The 19,010-nt window shown below is 47.7% G+C and overlaps 2 protein-coding genes and 1 pseudogene across 3 annotated transcripts in view; all 3 read right to left on the bottom strand.

The window, feature by feature from the left end:
* The window catches only part of AFAP1L1 (actin filament associated protein 1 like 1), a 66,370-nt gene extending 62,244 nt beyond the window's left edge, over positions 1–4,126 (bottom strand). Inside the window, exon 1 of one of the 2 annotated variants that reach the window (XM_004450957.5) lies at positions 3,991–4,126. In XM_004450957.5, coding sequence (XP_004451014.1) covers positions 3,991–4,006 — 16 coding nt within the window. In that variant the 5' untranslated portion in view covers positions 4,007–4,126. The remainder of the gene's footprint in view (positions 1–3,990) is intronic. The other variant, XM_058280792.2, reaches the window with a different exon arrangement.
* Positions 4,127–6,369: 2,243 nt separating this feature from the next.
* LOC111762462 (small nucleolar RNA SNORA31) lies at positions 6,370–6,509 on the bottom strand (annotated as a pseudogene).
* Positions 6,510–15,153: 8,644 nt separating this feature from the next.
* Positions 15,154–19,010, bottom strand: part of ABLIM3 (actin binding LIM protein family member 3) — a 104,913-nt gene continuing 101,056 nt past the window's right edge. Inside the window, exon 24 of the mRNA XM_058280752.2 lies at positions 15,154–17,260. Within this exon, the coding sequence (XP_058136735.1) occupies positions 17,147–17,260 (114 nt within the window). The 3' untranslated portion in view covers positions 15,154–17,146. The remainder of the gene's footprint in view (positions 17,261–19,010) is intronic.

The following is a 19,010-nucleotide window of genomic DNA, read 5'->3' as shown; positions in this document are numbered from 1 at the left end:
GGAAAGATGTAGCCTTCTTATATGATCCAATGAGGCAAGACACAGTCAGAATGGGTTCTTCTGTCATTCAAAAAAAGAAGAGCATCAGATCTTTTTTTTCTTTTAGAAGGTACTGGATTCATTCTCATATATGAGAAGCAGGCACTCAACCATGCAGCTACATCCACTCCCCAATGAGAGTTGTCTTTTGTTTGTTTTTAAGGAGTACCAGAGATTGAATCTAGGACCTTGTGTATAGAAGCAGGCACTCAACCACTTGAGCTACATCTGGTTCCCCAGATCATTTCTTGACTTCCCCAGCAGTGATCTCCCACTTGGGTTCTGACTGAAAAGAACTACTTACAGAGGGGAAAGGAAAGGCATGTTGGGGAAACCAATCATCTCCTATGAGTCAGGGAGATGAGACATAATCTTGGACATTAAGAAAGCATATTAAAAAATCAGAGAAAATTCCTACCAAAGACTAAAGAGAATATGGCTCAAGACGGCTGGAAGGCTCACAAAAGCAAAACTGTCCTGGCAAAACCACAGTCAGTAGGTATGAATAAGGGAAATGGACACACCAGCATGTATGTTAGTATTTTATCAATCACTCAGAAATGTCAGTCAGACATTGGTCTAGTTATTGAAGGTCAGTGGTGGATTTCCAAGAGACAAGCTCCCTGAAGGAGCTCTGGGATCCAAAGACATGGTCTCTGTCTTTGAGTTTTACACAAAATTGTCTAGCTTGGTGCTTGAAACAAACTAGGGACTCAAAAAGTGTCATCAGAGTTGCACTAGCTTGTGGAAGGGCCCAATGAAGGTCTACAAAGCAGTTTCGTTATGTTGAGTCTGATAAAAAGATTACTACAACAGTCAGCATTTACTGAATGCATTTCTTGCACTGGCAATTGTTTGAAGTGTTTTTGATGAATACCTCATTTAATATTTACAACCCCCAAAATAGATATTATTGTCTATATTTTATCCTCATGTGAGGATAGAGAATTAACTAACTTGTCTTGGTAAAAGGTGGTGTCTACAGTCATTGGGTTTACCTGTGCATTACCTTCACCAATGGCTGATTCTCTCTATATTTATGAATTGGGAAATCCTTCTTGAAGGAATTTTATTATAATATAAGTGGTTTCTATGTGTATTACTGTGTCTTATCAATCCTGCTTTATTAACCCTGCTAGAAGAGATATCCTATTTCTCAGATTGGTTTCCAATCTCAAGTCATTTGACTTTGATGCAGAGTTTTCATGCTGTAATTGGTAGTGAACATCTGAACAGTGCAGGGGAGGCATGGTGGAGGCTTCCTGGAGCAGGAAGACCTGCACAGGTCACCTGCCACCACGGAGGCAGTTCAGCGGAAAGTTTAAAACCAGGATCTTGCTGCAGACAGAGCTGGGTTCAAGGCCCAGTTCTACCTCCCACATGGTGAGTCACTGTGCACTTAGGGTTAATGACCTGACCCGGCAGAGCCCACCATCCTAGGAGGAAGGAATTAATGGTTGTACCTGCTTCTGGCCTCATCCCCACTGAGCGTCATGATTTGACAGAAGCTGTGTAAAAAGCTGAGCATGGCGCCTGGCATCCAGTGAGCCTGCAGTGATCCCAGTTATTACTGCTGAAGCTTGGTTTCCTCCCCCGTACCCTGGGCATGGTGGGGAATGGTTTGGGAGCACTTCTAATTTTGCAGGTTCCCCAATTATTGGAAGATGAACAAAATGCAAACTCCACACGGTTGGTATGGGGTTGAAATGAGAACTGTGCTTCTTAAACCCTTCCCTGACTACAGAAGTGAGTGCACAGTCACATGGGGATGGAGGCACAACAAGAAAGGACCCTGGATTGATTTTTGAAGTCTCATGTTCAATCTTACAAATGAGTACAGATGTTTTATCTTAAAAATAAGTACAGATGTTGCATAACGTATTAATGCTTGCCTTAATTCATAATTCACTTAATTCATAAGTTTGAAATTATTTATCATGGCAGGAGACTGAGCTCCATAGGGAGAGCCCACTGTGACACCTGGTTTTGTGTGTTGTGGCCTTGTGACCACTTCACTTGCATTCTGAGAAGGCCTTTGCAAGTCACCAAGAGTGGTTCTGGGGGGATTAAACATTTAAAACAAAGTGAATTACAATGTAAACTATAATCCCACGCTTAATGGCAATGCTCCAAAATGTATTCATTAATTGTCACAAATGTACCACACTAATGAAGGATGTTGTTAATGTGGGAGGGGTAGGGAGTGGGGCATATGGGAATCCCCTATATTTTTTAATGTAATATTTATATAATCTAAGTATCTATAAAAAAATCTTTTAAAAGTACATTAAAAAGAACCAAGCGAATTGTCACTCTTGGTCTGTGTAAGAAGGAAATGGTCTGTTTTTCTCAATTCTGGGTAGGCCTAAGTGTAGGTTTTGTCTTGGACACCAGATAGGGGATATTTGACAACTTGTGGTGGGGGAGGCGGGTGGCGGTGAGGCTCTTTGCTTTAGATGTTTGAGTGCTGTGAGGGACACAAGGACAGAGGCATCTCTTCTACCTGTTTTCCCTCACTGGGGAGGGGGGGTGAGTATGTACACTCAGCAAATTTCCTCAGGAGTCAATTAACAGGTGAAAACTGTTACAAACTCAGTCTTGGAAGGGCCAAACAGAAGCTCCCTCCGTTCCCTGTTTGCCCTTCTCAGCCCCTAACAGAGGTGTATGCAGCATTTGTGTTGGGGATGGGGTGGGTGGTGAGGTTGTGCCTGGGGTCTTGAACTGAAAACCAGTGATCCCCTATGGCCCGCTCAGCTCTTTAAGCCTGGCTTTCCCTGCTGTAGGAATGCAGGGCAGGTTAGCCCAGAAATGGTCTCAGGCACCCATCCCAGTCCCCAGGGACCCTGTAATTGCTTCCAGGCTCCTGATCATTCCTTTACCCCCTTGGGGGCCTTAGCACAGCAAGCAGGTAGCTATTAAGAATATTGTGAGGAGGGGGAGGAATTTTCCATTAGTTATGATCACCACCACCATCACAATAACAATAAAGCTTCTGGTGTGGGCACAGTACTCACTATGAGATGGCTTTGGATGACAAGTGTGTGTGTGTGTGTGGGGAAGGGTGTGTGTTAGGATGCAGTCCATACTGGTACTTCTTCTTCTTTTCGCAGGCTACCTCTCTGCAAACAGGCACATGGCCATGGTAATTTCTATACCTTTACTTAAGCTGTTCCGCCCTCCGTGAAGCTACCTTTGCTCACGTCTATCTCAGTTTCCACAGGCTCCAAGTCCCTACCATTTCTGTGAAACTTCTACCGAATGCACATTTCCCTGAAAAAGAGTTGGAGCAGGCACAGGCCTGGGAGAACATCTAGCCCAGCTTTGTAGCCATCCCAGAGAGGACAAGCTACAGGGCTGAGGACACGCAGTTTGTCTAGGCTACAGCTGGGACTCGCATCTCCACACTCCTTCCCGGAACCCCTCCTGGCGGGTGCCCACTTTCCTTCTCAGCACCCGAGGCCTCCGTCCAGCGTTCTAAGGCTTTTTAAGGTGCCCTCTCCTCCAGGGAGCTGCAAGCTTGGTCCCCTGGGGCCTTTAACCTCGCTTTAGTCTTCCCTTGGCCAGGTGCACAGAGGGTGCTTTGCAAGTCACGTCGAGGGGTTGAGTGAGTGCGACCTGTACACCTCTGCCGAGGGGAGGGGGTGGGAAGAGCGCCTGGGGAATCCCGTAGGGAATCTTCTGAAGTTAGGCGCACAGGAAAGCTAATTTTACGCACAAGAAGCGACTCAGCCTGTGGACCAGCGGGCTGAACATCCACCCCCGTCCGCCGGCAGCAGGAGACACCTAAACACACACACCCGTCTTCCACTCCCCCAGACCCCGCGCCCCCTCGGGCCGCCCCTCAGCTCCCGGGCCGCCCACTTGTCTCCCTCCTTCGCCTCCCGGGCCTGCCGAGCGCCCGGCTCTCCTCTCCCCGCCCCGCGCTGCAACAAGTGCTGCGGCGCCTCTTACCGCGGCCTCGGTCCATGGCGCCGTCCGGGATCCCGAGGACGCGCGGAGCCGCAGGGCCGGGGGCGGCGGGCTCGGCGGCGGCGGGCGCCAGGCGCTCTGCAGTCCCGGCCCCGCGGCCAGCGCCGGGCGCGTCCCCTCCCCCGACAGGATGCTCGCCAGGCGCCCCCGCCCCGCCCGCGCGGCCCCTCCAGCCGCTCCCGGAATAGACCCGGCGCGCTCCGCACCCCTCGGCCGCGCGCGGGTGTCCCGGGTCCCGCACACACCCGCGCCACGCCCTGCTTTCCGCACCCCTTCCGCACCTCTCCCGCACCCCTCCCGCTGGGGGCTGCAGGACCCACTTCCCCCTTCACACACGTTGGTCCCAGTGTCCGCGTCCCACCCCAACCGCTACCAAAGCGGAGTTCAGTTTTGCTTGCACTCCGCTAGTGCTGGGCGGCTCACTCCCTCCCCTCCCAGCCCCCTCCATCTTCGGATAGTGGAGACTGTTAGAGCGTGTTTTTCTCTAATGGAATTAAACCCCCCTTCCCTGCAACTTCCACCCATTTCCTGGCTTTGGGTTTATCTTCTCTGTTCGACAGGCCTTTCCTGAGCAACTTCTGGTGCCAGACAGTGGGCCAGGCATTAGGGTGTTGCGGTGTCAATAATGATGTGAAGGAGGACTGAAATAATGATGATGATAATAAACAGAGCACTTCAGTCAGAAAGCCACTTGGGAAAAGGAGAAACAAACAGGCTATTGCCAACAGGTGGGGAATGGCCTGGGTGACTTCCAATATCTGAGGTTCCCTGTATATTGAAACATGAAGAAGTGCCAAAACAGAAGGATAAAACATTTGGAAATTAACACTTTCAGCAGTACAATTCAGTATAAGTGCACTCTTCCCCAAAGAATCGCAAGATGTAGGGAAGGTGTTGCTATGGGTGCAGCGGTCCAGTTACAGGATTTAAGTTTAAAGATATATAAAAAATGCCAATATCGTTCATCCTGTTAGTGTATCTGTATGAAAACAGGTCTAACTCATTTCTAGACAATTCAAACGTCCAAATTTGAGTCCCTTCCATAAAGTGAAGTCCAGGCCCAATTGTCCTCCCAGCCATCCCTCCCCTCAACGTGGGCCAGATCGTGTTTTTAACTTTTTTAAGCCTACTCCTCTTTACTTAGGACATTCCAGCATTGGGAACACCTTGTGCAAGGGCACAGAGGCAAGAGGGGCCTGAGAAAGAATATCCCACACTTTCCTGGGCAGGGAATTATTTTTTATGGTTTTTATGGGCAAGTGGAAATAACTCTGTTTTCACAAAATTGCATCAGTACTTTGTTTAGTGAGTATGATTGTATGTGTGTGAGTATTCAGAGGAAATGTGGTGTAGGAGAAAACAAACAGGATTTTGAGGCTGAAATCTTGTGTATTAGCTCTTGCTTTACTATTTCCTAAGTACATAATTTTCAGTCCATAGGCTTGCTTTCTTATCTGTATTTTGGGAAACCTTATACTGACCTCACAGAGGACTGTTGAGAGAGCAAGTGAAATGATGATACAAACCCATTTTATAAACCATAAATAGCTATGAAAATGTGAGCCGTTATTATTTTCCTAGTTCCTCTTTGTTCCTGCCCACTTTTCCAATTTGAAAAGGTCAGTTTAAATTCTAAACAGACAATCAACAATTTACAAGTGGATTAAGTTCCAAAAGTACATTGTTTGAACTCTGAAACAGTTTGAAGCAAGGCTATAAATTGTGGTTATGTTCCCAGGCTAGCCCACAAGTACTGTTTAAAACGTAGTATTTCATTTGAAATAAAAAGCAAACATTATAAAATGTAAACGTTGCAAATGCATGTGGAGGCTTTTGTAGAGATTCTTTATTTTTTTTGACCAGGTACTGGGGATTGAACCCAGGACCTTGTACATGTGAAGCAGGTGCTCAACCACTGGGCTATATGTGCTCCTATAGAGATTTTTAAAGTGAACTTTCAGCAACTTTCAAGGACTTTGAAGATTCATGCAGAGAATTGGAACAGAAAAGCCAAAAGGGCTAAAGAGAATTTGTATGTATCCATGGAGTAATTTATGGGTGGAATTAACTGAGCTGTAGTCTGGGTGAGATATAAAAAGGGGAAGTACACACAGTGAGGGCAGAGTTCTGGAGATTAATAAAAGAAGTTTCTGGTTTTGAGAATTAGTCAAGATGTCCACGAGGTGGCAATGTTGACTAAGTTGACTAAGAACACTTTTGTTGCTGTTTGGGCAACTGAATGTGATAGAGGTGGAGGCAACACATAAAGGGCTATTTGTAGGCTTTGGATAAGAAATAACTATTTTTAAGTTTATTTCTGAGTTGCAAAAATTAGCTCCCCTTCCCCATGTTTTTACAATTTCTTGTATTCCCCCATTTAATCTTGGCTGCCACAACCAGGCAGACAGAAAGCGCAAGGACCTTCTTTTACTTGCATCTGCAGTGGAAACCTTAGCAGCAGACCTAACTGCTCCAGATCTGTTGATCTGTCAGAGATGCATCCTATCTATTTTTTTCTGTTATTTTCCTCTAGTGAAGGAAAACCATAAGAACCATAAAGACACCTCCAGATTTCTGAACTGAGGCAATATTTATTACCCTCTGTGCAAGGTCCTATGAGAGAACTAAGTAGGAATGATATGCAGCTTCAAGTAACCTGCAGTCTAGTCAAGGACATAGAAATGTGAAAAATAGTTTTAATATAAATCATTATGTGAACTTTCCTGAGGGGTGATTAAGTGTGTTGGGGATTAAATCATGTCCCCCATGAAAAAGTGTTCAAGTCTTAATCTGTGTTCTTGTAGGTGGGAACCCATTTGACGATGTTTTTAGTTAAGGTGTGGACTCATTTGTGCATAGGATCTTCGATGAGGCCAAATTGAAGTAGGGTAGATTTAAGCCCTATGACTGGAGTCCTTGTAAGCAAAGGAAATTTGGATGCAGTCACTCAGTAGAAGCCAGAAGTCAGTGGAAATCGCCATGTGACAGATGACTGCCGGAAAACGCTACAGATTCTTGGGAAAAGCAAGCTCTGGTGTTGGACGTCTATCCTCCAAAAGCGTGAGACAATAAATTCCTGTTCTTTAAGGCTACCCATTGTGTGGGATTTGTCATCGCAGCTGTGGCAAGCCACGACAGAGTGCTTTTGGCATCCGTGAAAGACAAAACAAGAATTTCTTGCTGGTCATGGGGACTTTTGGCATTAGAAGGCAAATGAGTTTGAAAGTACAAGAAGGAGAGAACATTTCAGGCAGAGAAAACAGGGAGAGCAAAGATAAAGAGATAGAAAACTGCAGGATGTGTCTCTAAAACGGTTTGGTTGGGTTGGAATGTGGGTGTCTGGTGGGAAACATGGGGACAAAGGTGGGAATGGAAGAGTCCGTGCCTGGTTTTCTCTTCCCCTTTCCCTTTTTCTGTTTGAGTTCAATCCCTACCAAGGATCTTTGGATCCTGCCTCACATTCTTCCCTTTCCTTGCCTTTGCAATCAGTTCTGAGTTTTTCCAGGTTTGCCTGTCGCTTGCCTAAAGAATTCTGTGTAGGGAGCTCCAGTTTTGTCGAGAGATATCAAATGCTGCCCTGGTGAACAATGCCAGGAAGAGGGCTTTCAGCTCCCTCAGGCTCCCTGTCTTGTGAAAACAAATGATACTCCTTAGTCTCATTCTTAGTTTATCTGGTGGAACTGGGAAACCCTGGGAACAGAAAGAAAACTTTGGAGGTGAAAGGTTTTCTGTCCCAGTGAGCAAAACACCCCAGCCTCCTAACTTGGCAATTTGCCTCCAGGATCTGCCTCCATCACGGCCACCAGAGCCTCATTCCACTATCCCCGCCAGAGCATGGCACTTCCCTTAACAAATATTTTGTGGCTCCCTTTGCCCTCAGAGGAAAGTTTCAGATTTTTAATAATGGCGTTTGAGGCCCTCCTTTTCACTGAGCCCCAACTCACCATTCCTCAGAGTGGACAAGCAAGGTTCTCAGGAGAGCCCAGGAAGAGTAAGAAAAGCAAAGAAGCAAAGGTTGGGGGTTCAGATCTGGGTTCTTGAACGGGCTCTGCCACTGCGTCCAAGAACTCAATTATTCTGTTGGGTCTTCAATGCATAATTTCCTATTTGCTTCTCTCCTTACCCCTCTTTGACAACCACCCCCCCCCCCCAAATTGTAAGCACTGTGAAGGTATGTGTGTCTTACTCACTGCTATGTCTCCAGAGCCTAGCTCAGTACCTGGCACATGGTAAGGAGCAATAAATATTCATTGAGTGAATCAGTGAATAAATATTCAGTGTCCACTGAGGCTTGCTATTCTCAGATTCTATTAATGGGGATCCCATTATCCTCTGGAATTTGTTTCATTTGCTCTTTTATTTGCAGAGGGAGATGCGACTGCCATGAGGAGCCCTGAGGGCACTGCCTGTGTCCCCACGGCCTGCTGCTGTGGACGTGCAGCCAGTGCCCAGGGCTTCTCCCTCGGCTCAGGGCCCTGCCTCCCATACTCCTTTGCGGAGGGGGAGCTCCAGAGCCCTTGCTCGGGTCTCTGCCCAATGCCGGCCACCGCATGAAAACCTCTCTTGTTCCTCTCAGCACAATGTTGCCATTATAGTCCCTACCCAGGGAAATGACACATTCCTGCTAGTCCACTCTGGGCCCCGGAAAGCAGATAGAGATCCGAGTGGTGGCTGAGACGATAGAAAGAGTCTCATGGATGGAGAAACCCCCTCCTTCCTATGTCCCTTCAGGTTTCGGCTCCAGGGCCCAGGGCTCCTACCTGCACCCAGGCCAAAGGGTTCAGCTTCCAGGATCAGCAGAGCTCAGTGCACTTGTGTCTTGAGGAAAAAGAGCTTCTGTTTTCATGGCCAAACAATGTCCTTCCCCAGGAAAGGGGCACTAAGCTTAGAGTCCTTAAGGGAGGCTCGTAAACTGAAGCTCCTATGGGACCCGGCAGGGAAGGTGTGTGTGACAGGCTGTGGGATTCACGGGGACTGTGGCAAGTAGAGCACTCCTGGGGGCCAGGAGCCCGCCAGCGTGGGCCAGTGTGGCCACTGGGGATGTGGGCCTGCTGTGGCCAGGTCTTCAGATTTTTTAGGAGAACTGAGAAATCCAGATCTTAGTGCAAAATATCCTGATCTTAAAATGTTGGCAACTAATTCCATTTGTTTTAAAACATTGCACGAGCCAACTCAAACACCTCTGTGAGCTGAACCTTGCCTGCAGGTCCCCCTTGAGGGAAATTATCGTTCAGTGAAGACTTGGGGAGTCCGTTCCACAGGGCACCCCCACCCAGGGCCTGGCGCAGGTGTTCACCCCGAACACTCCAGCGTGGACAGCTCCCTTCTGGAAGGCCTGGCTACACACCTCCACCTTCATCTCTGCACTGCACGCAGATGCCTGGCTGCGGTGATCTGGAGTGGGTTTCGAAAACCTGGAACCTGAAAAACTTTAGAGCTGAGAAGAACCTTAGGAATGAGTCAGTCTGGTCCCGTCATGTGTCAGATGGGGAAACTGAGGCCAAGAGAGGGGAAGAAGTCTTGCCTGAAATGACAGAGTTCATTAGAGCCAGAGCCAGGAGTGGCGCGCAGGCCTCCAGGCTTGCCGTCACCTGGACGACAGCACCCCCGTGACTGCTCTCTCTTCAGTTGGTGTCACACATTGCTGAAGGGCAATGCTTCAGGACCAGGAGACCCTGGTAGGCCAGCCCTGCCTCTGCGTAGCCAAGGGCATGCTTTTAACCTCCCTGCACCTCGGATTCCTCATCTCAGAGTTGGGGCTAATAGCACCTCCTTCGCGTGGTGGTTGTGAGACTTAGAGGTGGCCGTGGCTGACGTGGAATGCTTGGTGCTGGGCCTGGCACACAGCGAGCGCTCCCCTCATGGCAGGTGGCGCTGTGTTTTGGGAGGTCGTGCTGTGCAGTGGCCAAGTGAGTATGCCCCTGAGTTTAAGTTCTGCCCTGCCACATACAGCTGTGAAACCTTGCATGAATTGCTTATCAAGGACTCAATTTCCTCATCTGTAAAATGAGAATGAAAGGAGTACCCAGAGGATTAAAAGAGATGATATCTATAAAGCATGTAGCAGAGTGCCTGAACCATAGTTTCAAGTGCTAGTCATTACTGCAAGCAACACAGGTTTCCTCTGAAGAGGTTGTCAGATGCTTATGGCCTCATGAAGGGGCACCAAAATCATGGCCGCACAGCCCCCTGCGGGGAGGGTTATGTAAACTGGGCCTTGGGAAATGTGTCCATTAGGGCAGGTTCCTCCTTCCCTATGGAACCCCGCAGTCCTGATGAGCGTGGTAGCTGGCATCCAGCTCCAGTTTCCCACAGTGTCTGCTAAGGACTGGCATTTTGTATGGTATGCATATTTTTAAAAAATTAAGTAGGCTTTTATTTTTACCAGAAGGACAAATGGCTTGGGCCAGATGGACGATCTCTCCTGAATTGGGTGGGAAGCAGTCACACTTTTGTATGGCAATGAATTCTTTATCCACAAGAGGGCTCCAAATTCACAAGGCTTTTGGGTCAAGGCTCTACAAGACCTTTTCTGTGACTGGCTGAGGCAAATTTTGACCCCTTCCTTTATCTTCCCTGGAATTCCCCAATGATTCCCATATACCTTACTTGTGGGCAAATGCCTGCATGGTTTACATTGTAATCACTCTTTCTTACACGGGCAGCAAAGGCATGTATGGAGATTCTCTGTCAACATAAATTGCACTCTGTGAGTCAGTGTATTTGTCACAGTTCCTTTGGTGGAAAGTGATGGATACACAACTGAACCACCTTAAACCAAAAAGGGAATTTAACTGGGAAGTGAAGGACTGAAGCTGGCATTAAGGCAAGCCTAGATCCAGGAATGCAAACAGGGCAATCGTGTCTTTCTCTCCATTTCTCAGCTCAGCCTTCCCCTATTTAGTCTTCCCCTTTAGGTGGTCTCTCCACGTGGTGGCAAAGAGGACCATGCGGCGCCTGGCCTGAATGCCCTTCCAGCTGTACATTCCAGCTGAGAAAGGGAGGCCTCTCTCCCTGTGGTTCCAGCAACGGCCTGGAGGGGGCACTGATGACCAGCGTAAACCCTGGGATCTAAGAACCAGGGCGATGCTGAGCAGTCAAAAGCAGCCCTCCCCTGCAGCCAGGTGCTACATCTGAACACGTTATTCAGTCTTTACCATCCTATGAAATATGTGCTGCCGTTCTCATTTTGCAAGTCTAAGTCCTTACGTCTAGTAAGTGGTGGGCTGAGATCTGCAGGCAGAGAGGCTGTCTGGCAATGTGATGCTCTACCATCCCTGAGGTTGGTCTCAGCAGTAGACATGATGGCAAAGGCTTTATAACCCTGTGCAGCAGAAGAAATAAGGGGTTCCATCCACTGAAAACTTAGCAAAGTCCTGGGACATCTTGTCTGCAAGATGCATTGAGGAACCATCTGGTAGTATATGGGGATCTTGGCCTCTGAGGTGGGCTGTGATTAAGGGCCAGCCTGCTTGATGTCAAAGTATTTGGTGTTTTCTTCTCTCTGCAGTATCTTTAGAGCGTTTGCCCTCCCAAAGACCTGTCCTCAGGAGGAAAGTGAGAGAATACAAGGTGCCTTTTCCTGGCCCAATTCTATCAGATAAAACAAAGTTTCTCAAAGTGTGGAATTCAGGCCGATGTTGAAAATACAAGATGAGTTTAGATGCTACACAGACAAAATTATGTGAAGAGTTAAAATTTTATTTTCATTTGTATTTAAAAAAACCACAACCAGGCTTCTAAACCCAAAATTTCACAGATATATGTATAGAATGTATAGAAACTTTAGGTGTGAGTCAATTTAAAGAAAAATATGCCGATATTATCAAGTAAATAAATAATTTGCCAAACATTGTGAAGTGGTGTTTGAGAGACTGAAGTGTGCAAAACCCTGGAACAGGACTCCCTTTCTCATAATGAAGCAATGCACTGCGTTTGGGCATTGCTTGCTTCAGCTGCACACTTAGCCCTAATTTGCCCCGAGGATGAACGGTGTGTAGTGCCTGCAGGTTTCTCCTGACTTTGTCCCAGTGTCAGTCACATGGGACCAGGTGAAGACTGAGGAGCTGAGGAAACAGGCAAGTGCGCTCTTGGGTGGTACTGAGAGAATGGCGTTCACCCACCTTTGCAGCCTCTGGGTTTTATTTAGAGTCTCCCTCCGTGGTTTCTGAATGGCCTGACTGCAGCTCATAGCGGTGCACAGAAGTAGATGTTTATCATTGTGAGGGTAAGATTTTTAGCAACTGGAGGATTGGTGTGGAATGGTGCATTTAAAACCTAATTCAGTGTGGACCGTTAGGGAGTTGGCATGATCCTGTGAAGTTAATAGCTACTGACTTTAGCAGCGTTTCTTGCCCTCTAAACTTTGCTAACAGTGCTGAGTAAAATCCCCTCTGCTCCACTTTTGGCTCTGCTCAGTGCCAGCTGTAACAGCTGACCCCCTTCTCACAGCACCTATGTTTCCACTGCAGGAGCCTGGCGAGGACAGGGGGCTCCAGAGGCGGGAGAGCTGGCTCCGTGTCCCAACCCTCTCAGACACTCGGTGGGCGTGTTTCTGTGGCTGCAGACTGCCAGTGCTGTAAGGGCTTTATTTTCTAGCCCTCCGGGCTTTGGTGACCCTCAAAGCTCACATCTGCTTAACTAACATCAGGTCGCCGCCATCCAGTGTCCAAAGAGGGTTATTGAGGGCTACCACGTGTGTGGGGAGAAAGGTCCCTTTTCAGAACTTGAGAAAGTCTGACACAAACGTTGTGGAGTTTGTTCATCAAAAGGGAAAACAGCGCTTCTCAAACTTCTTGCTAGGGGTCTCATTAAAATACGGATGCCGGCTGAGGAGGTTGGGGTGGGGGTTGGAACTGGGAGTCTGCATTTTTAATGAACTCCAAGGTGAGGCTGATGCTACCGATTGGGGACCATACTTTGTGTCACAAGGCTTAGAGCTACCCCATAGCGTCAAGTACACTGACAGCTGCAGGAAAAGGCGAATGATCTTCACGCAGGCTGAGTGAATGAGAGGGGTCCTGGGCCCTTGGCGTGTTCTGAGCTGGCCTGCCTTCGTCTCTTCTAACCTCACGCTCCCCTCCACTCACTCCACTCCATTTGCTCTGGCATTTTTAGTTCTTCAAATACACCATGCTCTCACCCACCCCGTGCCTCTGCATGTGCCGGCTCCTACCCACATACCTGGAATGTCCTACCCCCAATCCCTTGGGCATCTCATTCCCGCCTTTCTGGAAGTGTGAAGTAAGTTCCTCTCCCATAGTATCCTATTTGTTGTCTCTGTTGTAGTTATCTTCAGGTGTCATCTCTAAATCAGTTTTTTCTTTAGCCCAGAGCTCCTCGAGGAGAGATCACACCTGCCTTATACAACGTTGTAACCTCGGGGCTCCTGCCTGGCAGCAGATGCTCAGTGTGTCGATCTTTGTTGGATGAGTGTGTGCACACAGGACGAAGGAACAATCTTGTGTATTCTTTTGCACATTGGAGCTATCTGTGCAGAGGAACTGTGCCAGTGGTGATAGTTAGAAATGGTCCTTAGAATTGGGTATCATAGAATGAGTGATCAAGAAAGGAACTACTTTTTTTTTAAAGATTTATTTATTTTATTTTAATTCCCGCCCCCTTCCCCCCCAGTTGTCTGTTCTCTGTGTCTATTTGCTGCGTCTTGTTTCTTTGTCCGCTTTTGTTGTCGTCAGCGGCATGGGAAGTGTGGGCGGCGCCATTCCTGGGCAGGCTGCACTTTCTTTCATGCTGGGCGGCTCTCCTTAAGGGGTGCACTCCTTGCGTGTGGGGCTCCCCTACGCGGAGGACACCCCTGCGTGGCAGGGCACTCCTTGCGCGCATCAGCACTGCGCATGGGCCAGCTCCACACGGGTCAAGGAGGCCCGGGGTTTGAACCGCGGACCTCCCATGTGGTAGACGGACGCCCTAACCACTGGGCCAAGTCCGTTTTCCCAAGAAAGGAACTACTTTTAAGTCATGTCTCATAAAAATATGAAGAAAGCGTGAATGAAATACAGTAAGCCTAACATTTCTTAGAGTTTCACTTAATTTGGTTTATGAATTAAATGAAAGCACTGCAGGATTTCTCAGAACCTTAGGCAATGTGCATGGCAGGTCATTAGAGAAGAGGCATAATGTGCTCTTTTACAGCACGGTGCTTGTGGCCAAGACACTGTGATCCACCCACCCAGTGGCCATGTGTCTCTCTTCTTTCTTGTGGGCAGGGCGGCCCCCTCCCATCATTGAGGTTGAAAATGCCAACTACCCAGTTTTCCATCCTCCTTTGCAGCAAGGGCATAGGCATATTTTCCTCGTTCTGGCCAGTGAGACCTGAGGGGAAGTCTGCTAAGGGCTTCTGGGCCAGCTTTTCTGATTAAAAGAGACACACAAGAGGAAATTTCAATCCTTTTTTTAAAAATATGTGATTGTGTGTGGATATGATGCTTGGAGCTATAGTAGCCTCCTGCAAACATGAGGAGACAACAGCCAACACTCTGAGGATGATGGAGTGAAAGAAGCAAAGAACTTGGGTTCTTGATAGCAACACTGTCTGGTTTTGTGATTAGAGCAATGTACCTTCTCATTGTTTCAGCCACGTTTAATGGTGTGATTTCTCTTTTTTCACCCATAGCTGGAAGCATCCTGACTGATAAGAGTGTATAAGTTAGTCTCCAGTTAGACAGACTGGGATGGACTCTTGATTCTACCACTGGCAATTATGTGTCTTCTTCAAAGCTGTTTACTCACCTAGGAGATGGAGATGATAGTAGTGGCACCTCTTGGGCTGTTACAGAGGCTTAAATGAGATGATGCATGTAATGTCCTTAGCATAGAACTTGGCACAAGGTTGGTACCCAATAATGAGGAGCCATTGTACTTATTATCATTATTACTATTATTTGATTGCAGAACATTTTTGTTGTTGGAGCATCCTCTAATATCTTGTGGGACACAGCACTCTGCAGGAAGCAATCTGGATAAGGCTGACTACATCAAACTTTCTCATTTTACAGAAGGAGAAACCGAGGCCAAGGGTGAGGCTGCCCTCTAGGCCCTTTTATCTTGAAAATATGTGCATGGTTCAGCCTCTCCCCACTTCACTCATTTCCACTCATACTAGAAAACAACAGAAGGACACAGGTCTGGGTTGAAATTATGTGCTTTTATGGGAAACAAAAAGTATCCAGCAACAAAAGCCCTTCAATCTCGCCAAGTTTTTAACCGATGACAATGAGGCAGTTCCAATGATTGTGTCTGGGGACATTTCTAAAGGGTCAGGAAAGTTGAAAAACATTGGCCAAAAAGAGAATTTGCAGGGAGGGTTGACATTTAAAATGAGAGTATATGGCCCCTCATCAACTTAGTCTCATCCCAGCTTACAAAGACCCCTCCTAACTTTTGCTCTAAAGCAATTTCTTCCAGAAAGCGTTGCCTGGTCTGCACCAGCTGCATCTACCTTCTCAGTAATGCCACAGCCACATTCTCACATCCTCTCCTATCACTTTCTGCCTGACATCCGTTATACGTGGGTCCATGCCTTACTACACTGTTATTATTCATAGGCATATCCCCTGAGACCTGGGACCATGTTGATTCATCTCAGTGCTTTTATCTGCTTTCCCCATTCAGTGCTCCATACACAGCAAGTGCTCAGCATCAGCAGGTGCTCAGTGAGGGTTTGTTGAACTGAATTCAGTTTTGCATTTACCATGTCACATGACTGGTCTCTCGAGAGTCACTATAACTTGTCATTTTTACTTCTTCATCCTTCCTCCAGGACCTTGAAATGGTCCGACTGAAGGCATCTCCCTGAAGCAAAGGCCCCCACCAAGCACCACCAACTCAGGCTTGAAGGTTTGGGAAAGGGAGGAGAGAAGGTTAAACACTGTACACTCCTGTTCCCTCAAGCAAGGAGGCAGGGAAGGCATCCACCGGGGACCTCAGGATGGTCCTGAGCCGCACTGGCCAACGCTTCAGTTTGAAATTTCATAAGCAGCTGTTCTTCTGCAAATTTCCCCCATGAAACATGCCTAACGTTGCAGAGGGGGCCAAGGACCGCCCGGAGACTGGTATGGCTGCCCGACCAGCCCCGGGACCAGCCTTTCTTTGGGACCTGGCCTGTTTCGCCTCGTGGGGTGGTTAGAGGTCGTCCCTCCAGCTGTGCAGTTGGAGCTGTGGCGGGAGCGTTAGCCCTGTGCTATGTCGAGTCGTCAGGCACGTAGATTGTGTAAGGCTGAAGAGTGCAGGCTGCCGTGATGGGCCTCTCCCCGGGAGGGGGACGGGACAGGAGGTGCTGGGAGCAGAGAGGGAGGAGGAGGGTCCCAAGGGACTCTGCAGCAACAGTCCCAAAGGTGCCCTGCTACGTCTCCCGCTCCCAGTTCCCTCTCCTTTCCTCTGGTCCCAAGGTGGGGCCAGGCCAAGAGCCTAGTCAGAAGTGGAGGAGGGAATGGAAGGGCCTTTTTTCTTTTCCTACCGGGAGTCCTAGATTTGGACAAAGGAGCGGCTAGGGTCAGGGACAGAAAGAGGAGGGGTGAGGAGGTGAGGAGAGACCCAGGCCCTGGCCACTCCTGATTTCTGGTGTGACGAGCAGACTGAGGCCCACCCTTTTAGCTCTGGTGACCGCATCACCCCCAGAAAGCACGGAACTCCTCATTGTGGGTGAAGAGAAAATCTGAGGGTTCTTGAAGGCGCTCAGTGACTTTGGCGGTCCTTGCAGATTCTCCCATGGGAGGGCCCCTCTGGGGCCAGTAAGGTGTGGAAACTGCATGGTCAACTTCAGCCCCGGAAACTTGGGCCAAGAAGCAGAGAGAAAAGACCCTTCTTCAGGCACCTCCGTTAAGAAAGAGAGTTGGGCCTTGGGGCACTCAAGTTAGGGCAGGTGTTTCAGTATAAAAAAGATCCCCAATTAAAGGACAAGACTCTCCCCAAAACCTTCCCAAATCCCACAGCACTTAGAAAAGAGAAAGTAAGGAGCATAAAAATACCTCAGTGACATGGGCTTGCCTGACAGTACAGAAAAGCAGGTGTCATGGCAGGCAGAGCATCCCATTACTTAAGAGAGGATTATACCCAGCTTCAGTATAGAGATTTTTCATATATCTTTATATAAATGCATATATATTTATAGAGCCCCTGCCTAGAACAGCCGGGCTTGCTTCTTCAGTTCGTTCCTCTTCCAGAGGGCCAGCCGGTCAAACTCAGAGATGGTCATGCCGAAGACCTGGTAGAACTCTTCCTGGGACAGGTGGCGCTGAAAGGAGGTGGGAGGGGACAGAGGCGTGAGCTGGGGCTGGGCAGGTGCAGGCAGGCCTGGTCATTGTGCAGCCCCACAGGGCCTCCTGGGCGCGGGCAGTGTCTGACCCGGCAGAGGCACGTGATGCTGAATGGATGGCTGTGTGAATGAATGTTTCCCTGAGTGGCCTCCGCAGTGGGTCTTGCTGGAGAGCCCCCACTCCTTGTGGCTTCTTGTTCCTGGGCCTCCCCTGCCCAGGACCTATGGGGTAGCCATGCTTCACCTAAGCTCTGCTCGAGGCATCCTAGGGTACCGCTCCTATCCGCATCCCTGCCCCACGCCTTCTGTGTCCGGAAGTGTGTATGGGTTAATGCCATCCCATTCCTCTTTGGGAGGATTTTGTTTTCTCCTATATTTTTACAAATGGTCTTAGAAGGCTGTCCATAGGCCAATCAATGAAAAATTACTGACCACATTTCTCCACCCACTACAATGTCCTTTCATCTCTTTCTTATTACAGGAAAATAAGTCTGGCAAATGATCAAACATTGTCCTGCCTCCCATGAAAGGTTCCCCCTGCCCCTTTCTTCTCTCCCTCCATCACTTCTTCCTTCCCTCTCTTTTAAGCATCCTTGAAAACATGATGACACCTTGTCAAAAGCCTTAAAGATAGAAATATGTGGCACTTAAAATGTGGCAAAATGTTTAGGAAAAGGGAAGATGGATGTTTATTGTACTCTTCTTTCAACTTTCCTGTAGGCTTGAACTTTTTCAAAATAAGAAGTTAAATTAAGTTGAAAAAGAGAAAAATATGGCATATATGCTGCCCGCACTTACTGGATTCACTGAACTGACTGAACTGCTGGCAGTAATTTATCAGCTAATCGGGCAGGGAAGGAGGATCCCTGAGAACTATGGAGGCAGCCCCCTGAGAATGAGCCAGCTCCCTGGCCCACTGCTTCTGTGAACTAACATTTTGGCTACGTTTCCACAATGCCAAGCAAACCTAACCTTGATATTTTTGATAGACATCATTGATTCCTGGTGACTTGGAGTCGATTTTTCAACACTTAACAGTATTTAATAAGATCAACAATCCCTCGCGCTGCATTTGTATGAAGTTCAATAGTTCACAACTACACTTTCGCCCGCATTTTTCTCCTTTAATCCTACTAGCAATTCTGAAAGCCAGGAATTATTTTTATGCAATTAAAGATGAGAAAAGCAAAACCCAGAGAGTTAGAACAACTTCCTTACCCCAGCAGAAGGGGGGGGGGCAGGGGGTGGGTGAGTAGCAGAGCTGAGATCAAAGCTCAGGCCTTCTGATTTCAACTACAGTGTGCTCTCACCACTCCTCTTGGTCAATCCCATTAAAAAGTCTTTCTATTATGAAAAATTTCAAAAATACACAAAGGTAGAGAAAACACAATGCACACCCTAGTCTATTACCCAGTTTCAATAATTACCAAGAGCTTGCCACATTTGCTCCATCTATTTTCTTCCTTGTTTTCTTTGCTGAAGTATTTTAAAGCAAGCACTAGACACTGTGTCATTTCACTCCTATATAATTCCATATGCATCTCAAAAATACTGGTTATTTTCTTACATAACCACGATGTCATGAACACACCTGAGAAAAATGAACAATAATCCTTTGGAATCACCCAGTTCCCATCCATAATAAAATTCCCCCATCTCAAAAGTGTCTGTTTATAGCTAGCTCTTTGCAACAAGAACCCAAAGAGCATCCACACATCACTTTGGTGGT

The sequence above is a fragment of the Dasypus novemcinctus genome, chromosome 2 (genome assembly GCF_030445035.2).
Source record: "Dasypus novemcinctus isolate mDasNov1 chromosome 2, mDasNov1.1.hap2, whole genome shotgun sequence".
In the NCBI taxonomy this organism is placed as follows: domain Eukaryota; kingdom Metazoa; phylum Chordata; class Mammalia; order Cingulata; family Dasypodidae; genus Dasypus; species Dasypus novemcinctus.
Note: the sequence above shows the minus strand (reverse complement) of the source record. Positions and strands in the feature narration are given on the sequence as shown.